Here is an 18,162-nt window from a genome sequence, read left to right on the forward strand (position 1 = left end):
ATTTACACGGAAATTATGAAAAATAAGAAACTATCGTTATGCAAATTTTCAGCCCAAACGGTCCAGCCGTTGTAAAGTTATACCAATGACGGGAATATAGAAATCTGCATCATGTTTAATGACACGTGAGGGTGGCAATGCAAAGGGAACCAGCCATCGGAACCGAGATCCGCACTTCAGCAGATCGCAAAGACCAATTTCCGTCCAAATAAGGAAGACCCCGGTCAAAACAAAGCACAGAAAGTGCAAAACAACCTTAGATCATGAGGGAAAAATCTGAAATAAATCACAGAAGCCCATATGAAAGATATAAACACCCGCGCATATCATAAATCCCGAACAATTGAACAGAAACAGCACCCGCATACGAACGACTATGGGAACGATGCACGTGATTACTGAATGTGTGCGCGAACTTTTGCTAACTCGACAAATACCAGGAAATAGAACACAACTTTAGTACCATTGGAAAGGTGGGAATAAATGGAAATTTATGATACCAAGAACGTGAGAAACCATCCAGAAATGAATGAGATACAAGGACATGAAGTTAGAAACCTGATACGCACGGGAAGACAGCTTCAAGAGGTCCAGAGCCCTAAATAAAATACATAAAAATATGATATTTTCGAGGACGACCTACTATAACAACGAACAATACATATGGAGGATTAGGATGTGATAATACAAGGGGGAATCAGGGAAGATGAACGAAATCCACGAAATCCACTAAACTACGACGGACCATGGCAGGAATTTTAGGGAACGATATTCTAATGAAGTGGAGAGCTATAATACATTCGTTTGAGTAATTCTTGATTACTAGCAACTTTTTCTTTCGGTTTTAAACCTGAACAATTCACTCATTTACCATTTCAAGTCTCATTTTAACTAAATGTCGCTGAATAAAAATGGAATAAATCAGCTGAAGGTCTCAGCGCAGCCACATGCATAGTAATGCGAAGTTTGAATTCAGAATCACCGAGTCATAGCAAATTTAGTGGTAAATATGAGGAATTTGAAATAGGAAACTGCGACAAATGCAGCGCAGTCAAGTTTTAATTAACCATTAAAATAGCTTAGGCAAGGAAGGACAATAAGGATTCTAGGTGCAGTCTGACCGCAGTAGAGCCGCAGTTCAGCGCAGTAAAGCGCAGTAGAACTATAGCGTGAAAATTTCATTTTTTATTCAGTTTGAGAAAAATACACTGTAAATAAATCCTGTAAATAGGAGGTAGAGCATGAAAAAGGAAGGCGACCCAAGGAGTATAAAAGGGAGACCCTTTCTGCAACTTTTCGCCCCCCTCAGAGAAGTAAGAAAATAGAGTATTATTTTTCTCAAGCATTTCTGGTTGTCACTCCAGTGCGAAAAAGTGATATACAGTTAAGATTGCCACTGTAGTAAAAGGCAGCAATTAAGGAGAGAAATATTAAGTAGATATTTCAACAGGAGAGCTGGTTAACACTCCAGATTTCAAAGTGTAAACACAAAACAGTTATTTTCCTACTGTTAAAACAAGCAATAAAATAAAGACAAAAATAAAACGAACTCAAGGGACACTCCAGACACCATCCAAATTCATTAACTGAATAGAATCTTTGAAACTTCACCAAGTAGAAGATTAAATTCAAGTTTAAATCCAAATTAAACAACGCTACACAAAATTACACCTAGACAAATTAATAAATTTCAATAAAGAAACAGCTCCGCAGGGCTCGGTTTATCTGTAAGTCAATTCCCAGGAACTTTAAAACTAACCCATAAAAATAGAATTAGCCAAAACACTCGGATTGGTACTATATTTACAATAAACAACACTAGTACACTTCCCCATCCTAACTAAAGAACCAGGGAACAGCTTGGTGGTGGTCTCGTTTGAACCTCCCAACTGACCTTCCTTCGTTCTCTCCTTCAGTGCCGGAGCTCAATTACGACACCCATGATAAGGAACTGCTCGCCATTCATGATGCATTCCGATCATGGCGTCATTACCTTGAAGGTTCAGGAACCCCAATCGACGTCGTCACCGACCACAAGAACCTCGAGTATTTTTCCACCATCAAACTCTTGACCTGGCGGCAAGCCCGCTGGTCGGAGTTCCTCTCCCAGTTCCACATGACTGTCCGATTCCGTCCCGGAAGACTCGGAGTAAAACCAGATGCGTTGACTAGACGCTGGGACATCTATCCCAAAGAAGGGGATATGGACTACGCTCGCGTCAATCTGCAGAACTTCCGACCGGTCTTCACTTCGGAGCAGCTCACTGCATCCTTACGAGCCATGTTCCTAGCTGCCACAGTAATCCGAGCAGCCGTACTCATCGACACAGAGGCTCTCCATCGAGACATTCTAGCCTCCCTCTCCCATCTCGCTTCCCCCAACCTCCCCAATTCCCGCTGGTCTGTTGATGCAGAAGGCCTGTTAAGGCTGGACAACCGCATTTACGTTCCGGATTCCAACGATCTCCGTCTCCGCGTTTTGCGAGACAAACACGACCACCAACTTTCCTGGCACTTTGGTCAAAACCGGACTCTGGATCTAGTACATCATGAGTATACCTGGCCGGGCATCTGTAACTTCATCAAGAGTTACGTCTCCTCCTGCACTTCTTGTGCCCATGCCAAAGTTCCCTGTCATAAGCCTTATGGCTTGCTCAAACAACTCCCCATCCCCGAACGTCCTTGGAACTCCATCTCCATGGATTTCATCGAACAGCTACCCTCCTCTTCCGGATTCTTGGTCGTTGTGGACTGCCTGTCTAAACAGTGCATTTTCATTCCTACCCACGATACCATCACCTCTCCGGAACTGGCCAAGCTCTTCCTCCTCCATGTGTTCTCCAAGCATGGAGTTCCTTCCCACGTCACCTCCGACAGGGGTCCGGAGTTTGTCTCTCATTTTTTCCGTTCACTTGGTAAGGCCCTTGACATCCGCCTCCACTTCACCTCCGGTTATCATCCAGAAGGAGACGGTCAGACCGAACGGATGAACCAGACACTCGAGCAGTACCTGCGCATCTACAGTAACTACCAGCAGGACAATTGGTCCGAACTCCTGCCTCTTGCGGAGTTCGCATACAACAACGCTCTGAATGCCACCACAGGCGTCTCCCCGTTCTTCGCCAACAAAGGCTACCATCCGAACATCACCGTTCACCCAGAGCGAGACCTGACATCAGTACATGCCCAAGAGTACTATCTCGACTCCCTCCATCACTTCCTTCGCGAGGAAATGCATCTCGCTCAGGTCCGTTATCAGGGCCAGGCAGACTCCCATCGGAGTCCTGCCCCAGCTTTTGAAGTAGGAACCTCGGTCTATGTAAAGGCCAAGTATTTCCGCTCCACCCGACCTTCCAAAAAGCTGTCATATCCGTGCATACCCGACCCCGACCCGACTTCCGGACCTCCACCCTCTTCACCTCCGGAGTCATAACCTACCGCTGCCTTTCCGATACTCACCTTCGGTCTCGGCAACACACCCCTCCTCTTACCTCTCCGACCCCTTCTCCGTCCGTTCCGATACTCATCTCGGACCGAACATCTCCCTACTCGCCACCCTTCCTACAACTCCGCTCCCCCCTCACCACACCTCCACCCTCCCGTCATCCCCTACGCTATCTCCGTCCGTTCCGATATCCACCTTCGGACCTGACTACTCTTCCTTACCTTCCCCTCTCTCATTCCTCCGCCACCCTTCCGCCAAGTTACGACCATCCACCGCTGTTCCGTACTTCACACTCGGACACCGTTCGTACCTTACTCCGAGCCTCCGTCATAGTCCATACCTCGGACTTTGACTCCACCTCGGTCTTAGTCCATTGCATTGGTGACCTCATACTACGTGAACACCATTGCCAATATTCCTCGGACTTCCAACCCCGCCTCCGGCACTCTCGCCGTTTGTAATGTATTTCTCGCAATTCCCCCTCATCCCTATTTGGACTACTGCTTCTTTCTATTCTAGCCAGTTAGTCATCACCCCCACTTCCCCTCATCCTCCTGCCCCTCTGGGCCTCGCCCACTCTACCTCCTTTCGGATGTATCACAGGTCTTGCCCTATGACCTTCGGTACCGCTCCGCTCCCTCTAACCCTTTGTTCCCGTTCGGACGTCTTCGTTCCGATTCGGTCACCCTTTGTTTCTCCTTGTGCTTTTGCCCCTTCCTTATATATCGGCGCTTGTACATACTCGTCTGTTTTCAGTCCGAAATCGACCTGAAATGCCCCAAGAGACTTCCTGCTCACCTACTGTGAAATTAAGGACCAAATGGACAAACAGCAATGGCACAGCGCTCCGCTTGAGTCGCTGAGGCCAAGGTCCCTCCACGCTAAGTCTCCGATTCCACTCCGGAGTCGTCCGTTTCCGCCCATCTCTAACAAAAGCTCTCCGAGAAAACCTCGGCCCATTCGAGATCATTGCCTGCGTTGGAACTCACTCCCTCACCCACCGCCTGCCGGAAAACATGTGAGCCATTCACCTGGTATTCCATGTCTTGCAGATCGAACCCTCTGTCCCAAACATCATTCCGAACTGCCACCAGCCACCTCCGCCTCCCATAGAAATCGAAGGCAAGATGGAGTTTGAGATCAAAGAGATACTTGACTCCAAGATCGACCGACGTAGATGCAACAAGTTGCTCTACCTGGTCAAGTGGCTAGGCTATGAAGGGACCGATGAGGAAACACAATGGCTCCTTGCCAGCAAACTTGATCACGCCTCCAACCTCGTCGAAGCGTTCCACCCTCGGTATCCAGATAAGCCTGGACCCGAAGCTCCTTAGGAACCCCGACTCCTCTCCCACCTCTCCACTCCTCACTTCCATCTTTTCATTTTTTCTTTTTCTGTAAGTACAGCTCCCCTCACCTTACTAATTCTGGGCCTTCAAGGGTTCAGGCCTAAGAAGGGGATACTGTCATATCCATCCCCAGCCATCGACTTCCGATCCCTCCAATCCCTCCGGTCTACCCCCGCTCCTTCTTCACTAACCTCGGAGCTCCCGTATTCCGCAATCCCCTCGGTACCCCTCGATGGTCACCACCCCCTCCTTTCAATTTATTACCTACGCCTCCCTAAGTATGGAGCCCCGAAGGCTTCTGGACAGCTCTGACGTCCGCTAGTGCACCCCCACCTCTGCTGGGCAATACACTTGCTTGCCCTGCAAAGCCCACCTTCGGGCCTATCCCTCCTTTCTGTTTCTGGGTTATCACCTACCTTTCTGTTAACCCTGTAACCCAACTCGTCGGTAATATTCAATCGGCTAATGTCTAACCCCGTTAGCTCGGCTCCGCCATTTGCGGGCCCGCCTCGTTGTAACTATATATATACTCAACTTGTACATAGGTTACACCTCAGTAATAAAATCGACTAGAGTTTACCCCCTTCAGTTCTGGTTGCCAGTTTAGTAAGTTAGGGCATGGACATGTTACTTGGCACAGCTCCTGGCATAAGTCGCTGAGGCTGAAGCCCTCTGCCATGGAGACATCCCCTCGTCTCAACCTGGTCTCTGACACCAGCTGAGGAATGAGACGATATCTTATCACTTCAATCTGAACCTGCTGATGAGAAAGTCAAGATCAATTATTTGGAAGCTGTTGAGTATCTTGAATGTGCCGAGTGCTTCGTATTACTTGCTAAGTTAACTGCTAAGCTTATACAACTTTCTATTCTAGAGCAACAGTGTATTATTGGTAAGTTTCTGCCCCCCCAGGATCACTTGGTCAAATCGGGCAGCACTGAGCTCAAGCAAATGAATCCATCGAGGCCAGATCATCGCTCGCTCTCCCCTGGACCCCCGATTCCTCCCAGCATCTTGAAGCAATAGCTCTTTGTCAACACCGAGACTACCACCGGCTTTTAGATGAGCTTGAGAAAATTGGTTTGCCAAAAACAGGTGAGTGTTGCATTCCATTTTCCTTAAACAAAAAAAAACACAACTACTACTCACGTTTGCTGTAGACTACAAGGCCCAGCAGCAGATATCCGCACTGGTCACCAAGCGAGGCAAGTCACTGCAGTCAACACTCCAGAAGTATAACACCCTGGTTGCCACAATGAATCCCCCAAAGCCATCGCTTACCTGGACTCAAGTTACTGACCTCAACTTCCTCTCCAACATCGTCATTTTATGGGGCCGTGAAGACATGCAGGAGAAACCGTGGTTTAAGCATCATTTTCGTGATGCAATGCATGCCTGGTACAAACTTCAACGTCCTCGTGAGGAGATTGAGATCATTGGGCTGGAAGCTCATCGGATATGGGCTTCCATACACCAGGAGGAAGCTCACCTGGATCAGGTCATCAAGGACACTCAGCTCACCGACCCTGAGCTATCAAAATATATCACTTATTTTTGAGAGCCAACTCAACATGAACCTACACTTGCGTAGCAAGCTAGTACTTCTGGAGAAGCAAGGTGGCACCAGGATGCCCCTTGTAGCAATGGGCAATGTGGGAAGATGTGATGCCAGTGAAGGAGCAGACCTGGCCGGTGGTTCCATTTCTGACTGTGAGTGCAATCAATTATCTCTATTTGTGTGTCATGGTCTCTTAGTGTTACTGAGTAGCAAGGACTACTTCCAATCCAAACCCCCAAACCAACAATTCCAACTCACAGAATGATGCCCTGGAGGAATCCCAGGAGACAGTGGCAGACACAGCACAGGAATTGAACGCTGCTGTTGACTGGGAGGACGAGAATGAAGATGTTGATGGTGATAACCCTAATTATCACCATGTCATTGGAAGAATTGTGAATGCATTGGAGAATATGGATTTAGAGGCTATGTAATCGTTAGTTTATCAAGCCTTGACAGCAATGGCAACAATGAGACATGGCATTGACAGTAGGGAAAATGAGTAAAAATACAAGTCGAACAAAAAAAAAAAAACATGCAAAACAGATGAAGAATGATTTTGGTGATGTTGACAACGTTGGCGATGATGATGATGCAACGGAAGTCGATGCCAGCAATACATTTGACTGGGGCCCATTGTGCAATGGTCACAAGCTCCCAGAGCTTCTTGGGCCCTTCGGGCCCTTGCATAAAACTTATTTCTGGCTATATTTTTCTCTCAGTGCACCAGAGCATCGGTGCAGCTACTCAGACGGTTGAACACTATCTAAGTCTAAGAAGGTTGGTTGACTGGCAACCCCCACATACCATTTTATATTCATTGGGTCACGAGTAGCAGGTGATTTGCGACCCTCAGGTCCGGATTCAAATAAAGTGCCTTTTGTATTACAAACACCTTACCCGACCCCTTGCACCTATATATATATAGTATCTACTGGTCTTGAGTGCACACACTCGTGCAGAGGCATAGGACAAAATACGAAAATATTAGGTTTTCGCAAAGGCCCTTTGGGCCTTTGCAGAGAAGTTTCAGGGTCATGGGCCTCTTTTTCGTGTCACTCTATTGAAGACCAGCTTGTTGTCACATGTGCTCCCGGCATCGACTTTGGCTGCATTGCTGCTGTTGCGATGGTGCTGACCACCTACAAGTCATTCTTCACCTTTTCTTTACTGTTTTTCTTCATTCTTTTTCTATTTAACCTGTTCTGTATTCTAAACTTTGTAATGACAAATGTGTAAGGTTGTTAAGGTTGAGTTCGTGAGTGATCTCGCGATAGTCAAGTGTTGCCTCACACTCACAGTCCATCAGATATATGCTGTATGTAGCTATATTAACAATGGGGGAGTAAAAGGCTTCTTTTTTCCTTTATCCCCTCTCATGTAGGTTATATACAAGATTGTCAATACATGTGATTAATGTGGCTTGGGACTGCATGGTACAATGAGACAATAAACTATCATGTCGACATGATAAATACAGAATGAATTAGGGAGGGCTGTGAGTATGCAGCCTATCTCCCTTACACTCTCCTCCCTCGCAATATTAATATCACACAGGCAGGTTTAACAAGAAGTTATTATTGATAAAGTTTACTTAAGATAATAATAAAGCGGGGAACGGCAGTTATGCCCTTTCCCTCCAAGAATAACAAGAATAACAAGAATATAACCAGGAGGGGTGTTAGCCATCCACCACGGAACAATACAAGGCTCGTCATGAAAACCGGTATGGCTCTAGAGCACTCAGGAGTGCTCTGGAGATTGGTTGCATACTCCCAAGCTCTCAACAGCTCCCATAGCTCCCAAGTGATCCTGGACTTAATCTTCATACCACATGACCTTTGATCAATCGATGGATCGCAAACCACTGTCTTAACTTTCTACCTCTTCCCTCCTTCAAGTTGCCTCATTACATGAACTCCTTTGATCATCTTGACCTCATCTTCGACTGTCAATGTTTGGGGCTGTTGATTATGTTGCTGGCATATGATGGTTTCTTGTCTACATCTCATCGTTGACTGTTGATGTCCGGTGATATTAAGTACATTGCTGGCATATTGTGGTCTCTGAGCACTCTCATGGCCCCCATTTCCAAACACTTCCTTGGCTGCCAATCAACAGAGGTGCTTATAATGTCGTTGGTGCTGACATGGTCACCTAATATGACTTGTCGGGCATTGCAACCTCAGCGCTTTGTGCTGCAGGAATGATTGACACTGACCCCAGGGTCAATCACTGGCTCGACTATAACATCTTCAGAGGTGGCATTGAGCAAGTCATCACTGTCCCATTCTACCAGCATCGTCTGCCTTTCAAAGGTGCCTCCTTGGACTCACAGCCCGACGGTCCTGGTTCTCCCAGCCCACATCAACTTCCCCTGGAGTGCTGACCAACAGTGAGTGTTGGAATACAAGTCATGCTAGCGATCCCACACCTGATGCTGTGCCATTGACCAACCTCCCACTATTCTGACACCACCTCCCTGATGCACCCGTGTGTTAGTTGATCTGTAGCATAGCCCTGATGTAGTATAAATACACATTAGCTATGCTTAATAATAAGTATCTTTTGGTCTTACCTCAGGTCCCTTTGTTATAGCGCAAGTGTAGCTGCAAGTGCTACAGCACTAACTGACTAGTCTATTCAACAGTGAGCCTGAGGACTCAGCTCCTCTTATGGGCCATTGGAGCTGTTGTGGAGAAGGGACACATTGACACTTCACCATCAGGTAACTACACTTCTCAAAGGCACCTGCTTCCCAACAGTTCCAGTTCTCCCAGAACAGAGGCTAGATGGCAACTTCCACTCATTATATGAATTGAACACACACACACACACACACACACATTTTGGTACCACCTAATATCCCACTAGCAAGGCCTAGTTGCTCGATATAATATTACGAAATCATAGAGGCTGGACCTAGTTGCCAATTCATTACAGGTGTGGCCCCAGCATATCCTGCAAAAGCACGTGAGTAATCTTGTTTTTTTTTTTCTCTCAACAAGCACGGCAGCAAGCAGCTCCTCTCCACCACATCAATAGCCCTTCTCCCCATCCTGCCCAACTGCTCTGGACATGAGCATGCAATCTATGCTATCTATGCTGTCAAGCTATACTGGCAGGAGCCACAGCCAACTGTGACCCTGACTGCAGTGAAGTGTTGCACCCACTGGGATTCCTGAGGCTGTGGGGTAATAAGAGAGAGTACACACACACACACTGGGATTTCCTTGTCAAAACAGCTACCAGCTGCCATGCTTTCAGGTACCAACTTATATCTTCGATGATTCCATTCCCCATACTCACTCTTTGCCCCCAGCTTGGGCTTAGATCAGCAACACTGAACCCCTCATGCTCCTGGCCCGAAGGCATATGCCTTTGCCATCTTGCTGTCAGGTTTGTCATCACACATCCTCTATTTTTACTCATGTCACTCATTCTTTTCAGTCACATTTGCGCTTCTTAGGTGCCATGTCATTCCCATACTGATTGATGACAGTGATGCATCACCCCACCCCATCTGACAGCCCTCATTGAATTCCTGTAAGCCAACCCTACCCACTCACTGACAGTGCCATATTGTCACGGAGTCAATGATGATGCCAGTGTCCGGAGTGTCAGACTATTTACCACCATCCTGTGAGTTCCTGTTCTACTCTACCTCAACCTCTTCTAATAGCAAGTCCGTTGGTCTGTAGACATGCAGTGCATGGAAGACCCATTTGGATAGGTACTCAGAGATAATGATTATTAGCTACATTTCATGTACATATATTTTGATCATAATGATTTATACCATTTTCCTGTAATATAAACATGATTGGAATTGTTGTGCAAATGTAGAAAACCGGTAGTTCAGCATCACTCCAGAGTGCTCCAGAGTGCTCCAGAGCACTTCGGAGCAAAGTGTCACTCGGGAGCACTCCAGAGGGGGGTACCTTTCTCCTGGCTCTAATAGCTCTAATTGCTCAGGAGCACTCAAGAGCTAATGGGAGCTTGTGTTAGTTTTCGTGATGCTGTTAAGCCTTGATGCAACCATTCTTTCAATGGTTTTAGAGAATAGAAATAAAGTAGAGGCTGTTAAGCCTCCACAGATCCAATTGTTTCAATGGATCTAGAAACATGTGTAATGTGGATGTCAGAGACCAGACTTGAGACGAAAGAATGTCTCCGTAACGGAGGGCTTCGGCCTCAGCGACTTCTGCCAGGAGCGCTGTAGGAGAAATAACGGCCACACTATGGAAACCCATTATGAAAATATGCAGATAAATCACAAAACCTCATACGACAAGTAGATATGAGAACATAGAAGGACCTGAATTTTAACGAATTTTACGAATTTTTACGAATTATTACGACTATACACGATAAATCGAAAGAAAGAAAAATAACAAAAATACTTCAAGCTTACCATCAACGAGACGGAATTCTCGGGGGAATTTATAGCAAATATTAAACCAAGAATTAGGACAATCGACCAAGATTTGACTATAAAAATAATCAGAGAACCTCCACGGAAACTACTTTCCCACGTCCGCACACATAGCAAGGATGGAAGTACCACGGAACAAAGATTCCTCAGGAACTAATGCAAAAGTCAAAGTCGTGTTTATAATAGGAAATGTAGATGTCACCCAAACGGAACCAATGAGAGTAATTATAGGGGAAACTACCCATAAACGACGGAGATATGACTAAAAACTCCTGCAAAACGAGGACAATGTCTAAAAAGCAAGCGCGAAGATTAACTAGTAACGACCGAGACAAGCTTGATAGCCCATTAGAAAGGAAAGGATCTACTCTTAATCCTCCAAATTTCCATAATAAAAGGATCATGCGTTAATGAGAAATCCAATAACGGGAATAGCGACATCAAAAGTCCGAACTCAGGGACAAGACGATGATTGCGTAGGATCCATAATTAAAACATACAACGAAATTTACACGGAAATTATGAAAAATAGGAAACTATAGTTATGCAAATTCTCAGCCCAAACGGTCCAGCCGTTGTGAAGTTATACCCATGACGGGAATATAGGAATCCGCATCATGTGTAATGACACGTGAGGGTGGCGATGCGCAGGGAACCGGCCGTCGGAACCGAGATCCGCACTTCGGCAGATCGCGAAGACCAATTTCCGTCCAAATAAGGAAGAGCCCGGTCAAAACAAAGCACGAAAGGTGCAAAACAACCTTAGATCATGAGGGAAAAATCTGAAATAAATCACAGAAGCCCATATGAAAGAAATAAACACCCGCGCATATCATAAATCCCGAACAACTAAACGAAAACGGCTCCCGCATACGAACAACTATGGGAACGACGCACGTGATTACCGAATGTGCGCGCGAAACTTTGCTAACTCAACGAATACAGGGAAATAGGACACAACCTTAGTACCATTGGAAAGGTGGGAATAAATGGAAATTTATGATACCAAGAACGTGAGAAAACATCCAGAAATGAATGAGATACAAGGACATGAAGTTAGAAACCTGAAAACACGCGGGAAGACAGCTTCAAGAGGTCTAGAGCCCTAAATAAAATACATAAAAATATGATATCTTCGAGGACGACCTACTATAACAACGAACAATACATATGGAGGATTAGGATGTGATAATACAAAAGGGAATCAGGGAATATGAACGAAATTCACGAAAACTACTAAACTACGACGGACCATGGCGGGAATTTTAGGGAACGATGTTCTAATGAAGTAGAGAGCTATAACACATTCGTTTGAGTAATTCTTGATTACTAGCAACTTTTTCTTTCAGTTTTAAACCTGAATAATTCACTCATTTATCATTTCAGTCTCATTTTAACTAAAATGTCACTAAATAAAATTGGAATAAATCAGCTGAAGGTCTCAGCACAGTCGCACGCATAGTAATGCGAGGTTTGAATTCAGTATGACCGAGTCATAGCGAACTTAATGGGAAATATGGGAATTTGAAATAGGGAACTGCGGCAAATGCGGCGCAGACAAATTCTAATTAACCATTAAAATAGCTTAGGCGAGGAAGGACAATAAGGATTCCAGGCGCAGTCTGACCGCAGTAGACCGCAGTTCAGCGCAGCAAAGCGCAGCAAAGCGCAGCGGAACTATAGCGTGAAAATTTCACTTTTTATTCAGTTTGAGAAAAATACACTGTAAATAAATCCTGTAAATAGAAGGTAGAGCGTGAAAAAGGAAGGCGACCCAAGGAGTATAAAAGGGAGACCCTTTCTGCGACCTTTCGCCCCCCTCAGAGAAGTAAGAAAATAGAGTATTATTTTTCTCAAGCATTTCTGGTTGTCACTCCAGTGCGAAAAAGTGATATACAGTTAAGATTGCCACTGTAGTAAAAGGCAGCAATTAAGGAGAGAAATATTAAGTAGATATTTCAACAGGAGAGCTGGTTAACACTCCAGATTTCAAAGTGTAAACACAAAACAGTTATTTTCCTACTGTTAAAACAAGCAATAAAATAAAGACAAAAATAAAACGAACTCAAGGGACACTCCAGACACCATCCAAATTCATTAACTGAATAGAATCTTTGAAACTTCACCAAGTAGAAGATTAAATTCAAGTTTAAATCCAAATTAAACAACGCTACACAAAATTACACTAGACAAATTAATAAATTTCAATAAAGAAACAGCTCCGCAGGGCTCGGTTTATCTGTAAGTCAATTCCCAGGAACTTTAAAACTAACCCATAAAAATAGAATTAGCCAAAACACTCGGATTGGTACTATATTTACAATAAACAACACTAGTACACTTCCCCATCCTAACTAAAGAACCAGGGAACAGCTTGGTGGTGGTCTCGTTTGAACCTCCCAACTGACCTTCCTTCGTTCTCTCCTTCAGCGCTGTGCCTAGTGACACGTCCGTGCCCTAACTTACTGACTGGCAATTAGAACCTAGGGGGGAACTCTAGTTGATTTTTCTACTGGGGTGTAACCTATGTACAAGTGGGATATATATATGTTACAGCGGAGACGGTTCCGCAATTGGCAGAGCCGACGGAGCGGAGCTAACGGGGTTTAACCATTAGCCGACTGAATATTACCGACGAGTCGGTTCACGGGGTTAGCGGAAAGGCAGGCGATAACCCAGAAACGGAAAGGAGGGATAAGCCGAAGGTGGACTCTGCATGGCAGGCGAGTGTATTGCTCAGCGGAGGCGGGGGTGCGCTAGCGGACGTCGGAGCTGTCCGGAAGTCTTCGGGGCTCCGTACTTAGGGAGGCGTAGGTAATAAATTGGAATGGGGGGTGGTGACCATTCAGGGGTACCGAGAGGATTGCGGAATAACGGGGACTCCGAGGTTAGTGAGGAGGAGCGGAGTTGGAACAGAGGAATCGGAGGACCGGAAGTCGATGGCCGGGGATGGATATGACAGTGGAGGCCGCTAAGCCTCCACAGGTCTGTTGTTTCAACAGACCAAAGAAAGGATACAAGTTAGAGGCCATTAGCCTCCACGGGTCTGTTGTTTCAACATCACCGGCTTTTTTGACTTCATCCCACACATGCATCTGCTAGACACAATGAGGAAACTACATATCCCCACCCCCATCATGAGATGGACACACAGCTTCCTATCGGAGAGGAAAGCAATCTGCCTTGATGGCAAACGTGATAAGCTCAAACCCATAACAACAGGCATCCCCCAGGGTTCATGTGTATCCCTGTTCCTTGCAGCCTATTTCACTTCCCCAATGTGCAAGGCTATAGCCGAGGAAACCACAAAAAAAATAGAAGGAGACCCAGAGCTAAGCCTGCAATACAACAAAGGCATAATAAAACTATCACCACTAACGCTTTATGTAGATGATGGCTCACTGGCGGTGTCAGCCCCATCTGGAGTGGAAGTGTCATATCCCAGATTCCCGACCCCACACTCTCCCACCTCACTACACCTTCCTAACAACCTCATCACCCCCTATACCATACCTCCCCACTTCCCAACGTCACCTTCCATCCCAACTGTCTCAGCTCCGGCCTGGATTTCGGCACACTCACCCTTGGCCACTCCCATCCCGGAAGCTTGGTCCTGAGTCGGAACATTTGGAGACTCCAGATTTGCTCTGACCTCCTGATGGATCTCTGACATCTTGTGACATACCTCTAAACCATTCCCCCTCCCATTTATTGGAGTCACCCAACATCCTTCGGATACGTAACTCCGGCTTCGGAGCTACCCGCATCCTCCGGTGATCCCACTCACATCATCATAAATTAGTCACCTCCCATTCGTAGTACAACTGTTGTCTTCTTTCCATTCAGTCAGCTAACTTCCCCTTACCCATTTCTCGTTCCCATTTATCCTCCAGCCTTCTACTCTGCCCTCCTTGACCCGACACCTCAGTGTCAGGGCACACCCGCCTGACCCAGCTCCACCTGGCCCAACCTGACCCAGTACCCCACTGTCCACCCCTCCTCACCTCCTCCCCCTTTTTCCTTCCTCTCTCCTCACCCATGTTTCCTCACTTTCCTCCTATCTTACTTCTTCTTTATTTTCTCTTTATTCTACACGGACGACCTTCTTTGTATCAATGTACCATTGACCCATCTGCAGTGCACCCACCATACACCCGACCCAGGCACCTTGGGCGACTTCCCACTGTGCCCAGTACATGTGCCTGCACCGGATGCCCTCAGGATCTCCCACGGAGACACCTGGGTGGTTACGGCTGTGTGCGAGGGTGATGTGGCACCTGTCATGTGATCTAAGCCGCATGTATATAAACGAACCTGAAGTGGGAACCAAAGAAGTAGCCTTCTTCTCAACTTTCCACTTCAGTCTAAGTGGCCAGGACTGCTGTCCCACATTGGGCCTGTCAGTACGCATGCCCGATCTGCCCCTGCCAGGCTCTTAGCCCCAGATGCTACACCCAGGCTCCCTCGACCCTGGCGAGTCCCTGACACTCAGTTCCCTGTTAAAGATATTGTTTGGGGCCTTTCGGTACCTTTCAGTATCATTCAGCACCTTTCAGTGTTTGTCAGTATCACTCAGACTTTGACTAAAGTCCTTCTCCTCCCCCCTCTATATATACTTGTAGATTAGAACCCATTGTACCTCAGTTCTAATCTCGACTAAACTTACCCCAAGTCCCTCTATGAGTGAATCCTGATCCCCTCCTACAGACATATGAAATGAAAGGACTAACTGAGATGTAACAGAGGCACAGTGCTCCTCTGAGTCACTGAGGCCGCATCCTTCTTAGAGCCTCTTGTACCACCCAGCAGACTTGGGCTTCCCGGAGAAGCTTGGGTTCACTACCGGAGCACTCGGAACCCCTCTAGTTGAGCCCTGCCTGCATTTGGACTCACGCCCCCCTGCAGGGTTTTTGACAGGAAGCATCAAAGGTGATCCAGCTGGCATTTGTCACAGTGCACAACTGGTTAAAGCAGAGAGGACTAAGACCGACCAGGTGAAGAAACAAACTTATGCACTTCACCAAAACCAAGACCAGCAGAAATGCAGGTCCGGGCCTGTCAGTCACTATCCCCTCAAATGAGAAGGCACAACCAGAACAATCCACCCATCCAACCTTATGAGATACTTAGGTATCTGGTTCGACCCACACCTCAAGTTCACAGAGCACATAAAAAAGACAGCCATGAAAGCTTTGGCATGGCACATGCACTGAGGATGTTAGGAAACTCTGAGAGAGGCATTGTCAGGGACACGCCCAGGGTAGAGGAGGCCCGGGTGAGACGCCCGACACTAGAAGTCTCATGGGGTGTGGAGCGGGCGTGCGTACTGGCGGGCCCGGCTCAGGAGACAGTCCCTGGCCACTTAGACTGAAGTGGAAAAGGGTGTTATTATTATTAAAAGGAATGCTATGCTACTTACCTGAAGTGGAAAAGGGTGAGAAGAAGGCTACTTCTTTGGTTCCCACTTCAGGTATGTTATATACATGTGGCTTGGGTCAATGATGGGTGCCATGTCATCCTCGCTACAGCCGTAGTCACCCAGGTGTCCCTGTGGGGGATCCCAAGGGCATCCGCTGTGAACGCACGAGTGGAATAGCGGGGGTCACTGAGGTGCCTGGCTGGGTGTCATGAGCCGCTGTGGGTGGTCAATGGTACATTGATACAAGGAAAGGTCGTCCATGTAGAATAAAGAGAAAGTGAAATAAATGAAGAGGAAGTGAAATGGAGAAAGAAAGAAAGAGGAAGGGGGAGGAGGTAGGAGAAGACTGGGTGGCGGGGTACCGGGTGAAGTGGGGCTGGGTGGGGCCGGGTCAGGCGGGTGTGCCCTGACAGGCATACACCAAACACATCTCTGCCAGATGTACATAGGTGCTGTACTCCCAATAGTCTTATATGGCCTACCCATCTTCTGGCAATCAAAGCACAGCTTAATTCTCAGAACTTTATCTACTCTACAGAATAAATGCTAACAGGTGCTTTCTGTATGACCAGCACCACCGCAATGGAAATAGAGGCCTCCATTCCCCCCATCGACATTTATCTAGATTACAGAATGGAAATGGAGGCAACTAGACTCGCCCACATCCCCAACAACCCACTGATCAATAGACTCTACCCACACCAAAGAAGACTCACCACTCCAACTTCCCCCCACCTCTCCCAGTCTTCGACCCGTGGAAGAAATACAAGTCCGACCTGTGAAAGCCCTTCTCAACCTGCATCACCTGCATCATGCAACACATAATCCTGGGCACAGAAAGAATAAGGCCACTCCTTGAAAGCCCATGGTGTTAGAACTGGGCGAGGGTGGATGATTCCAGAGGGGAACCAGAGACTTAGCAAGGAGGGACCTTGGCCTCAGCGACTCATGTGGAGCACTGTGCCATTGCTGTTTGTCCATTTGGTCCTTAATTTTAGAGGCAATGAGCAGGAAGTCTCTAGGGGCATTTCAGGTCAATTTTAGACTGAAGGTCCAAAACGAGTATGTACAAGTGCCTGTACATAACAGGGAGATGAAAGCACAAGGAAATCAAGGGGGTCCGAAACAGAACAAAGGCATCCGAATGGGAACAAAGGGATGATAGAAGCGGAGCGGCACCGAAAGGTCATAGGTTAGAACCTGTGGTACATCCAAAAGGAGATAGGGAGGGCGAAGCCCAGAGGGGCAGGAAGATGAGGTAAAGTGGGGATGATGACTAACTGGCTAGAATGGAGAGAAGCAGCAGTCCAAATAAGGATGAGGGGAAAGCACGAAAGATACATTACAATCGGTGAAAGTACCGAGTATGATCTGTGGAGCTGTCAGGGTTCAGCACCCTGCCTTAGGGTGCCCCGGACTCCCCACCTACTTTACCCCCTTTTATTCTTTGACTGTTGCCTTGTTGTTGCCTTTGTGTGTTGTGTACACACGTGCACGGGATAGCGTGGGAACATTCTGAGCAAGCAGCTCGCCCAGAATGTTCCCACGGGTCACAGCCACAGTTCTGGGCGAGCAACTCGCCCAGAACGTTCCCACGCTTACTGGGCACTGCCACCTGGATGTCCCCTCCGGGTCACACTACACAACTCTAGGAGCTGTATAGTTGTGGGCATGTGACCCATTCCTTTATATAGCAACCATGCGGGGAGATGAGACCTTTACCCTTCTTCTCATCTCATGCCCCGCATAGGCAAGTGTATATATTCCCTTTCTTTTACTATACATCTCATGCCCCGCATAGTGTGAGGACAGGCCAGATGGGGGTTGAGGTCAGGGAGCCTCCGAGTCCGAGGCCAGGCCCTGACAGGAGCTCAGAGGTTGTGGAGCTTATGGAGGTTACAGAGGCGGAGTTGAAAGTCCGAGGAATGTTGGCAATGGTGTTTACATAGTATGAGG

General features: G+C 46.9%; 2 protein-coding genes across 2 annotated transcripts; one reads left to right on the forward strand and one right to left on the reverse strand.

Annotated features, from left to right (window-relative positions):
* Window positions 1-5,956: 5,956 nt before the first annotated feature.
* EI90DRAFT_2946067 (uncharacterized protein) lies at window positions 5,957-6,352 on the forward strand (the record flags this gene model as incomplete). The annotated part of the gene is made up of 1 exon (XM_039055332.1): window positions 5,957-6,352. A coding segment is annotated over one exon (396 nt), but the record flags the coding sequence as incomplete, so codon positions are not given.
* Window positions 6,353-14,169: 7,817 nt separating this feature from the next.
* Window positions 14,170-14,460, reverse strand: EI90DRAFT_3135043 (uncharacterized protein; the record flags this gene model as incomplete). The annotated part of the gene is made up of 2 exons (XM_039064703.1): window positions 14,170-14,207; window positions 14,301-14,460. 2 exons carry the CDS (start codon window positions 14,458-14,460, stop codon window positions 14,170-14,172), a joined length of 198 nt encoding a protein of 65 aa, XP_038908962.1.
* Between the last annotated feature and the right edge of the window lie 3,702 nt (window positions 14,461-18,162).

Source organism: Cantharellus anzutake (genome assembly GCF_015039405.1).
Source record: "Cantharellus anzutake strain C23 chromosome Unknown EI90scaffold_129, whole genome shotgun sequence".
Taxonomy (NCBI): domain Eukaryota; kingdom Fungi; phylum Basidiomycota; class Agaricomycetes; order Cantharellales; family Hydnaceae; genus Cantharellus; species Cantharellus anzutake.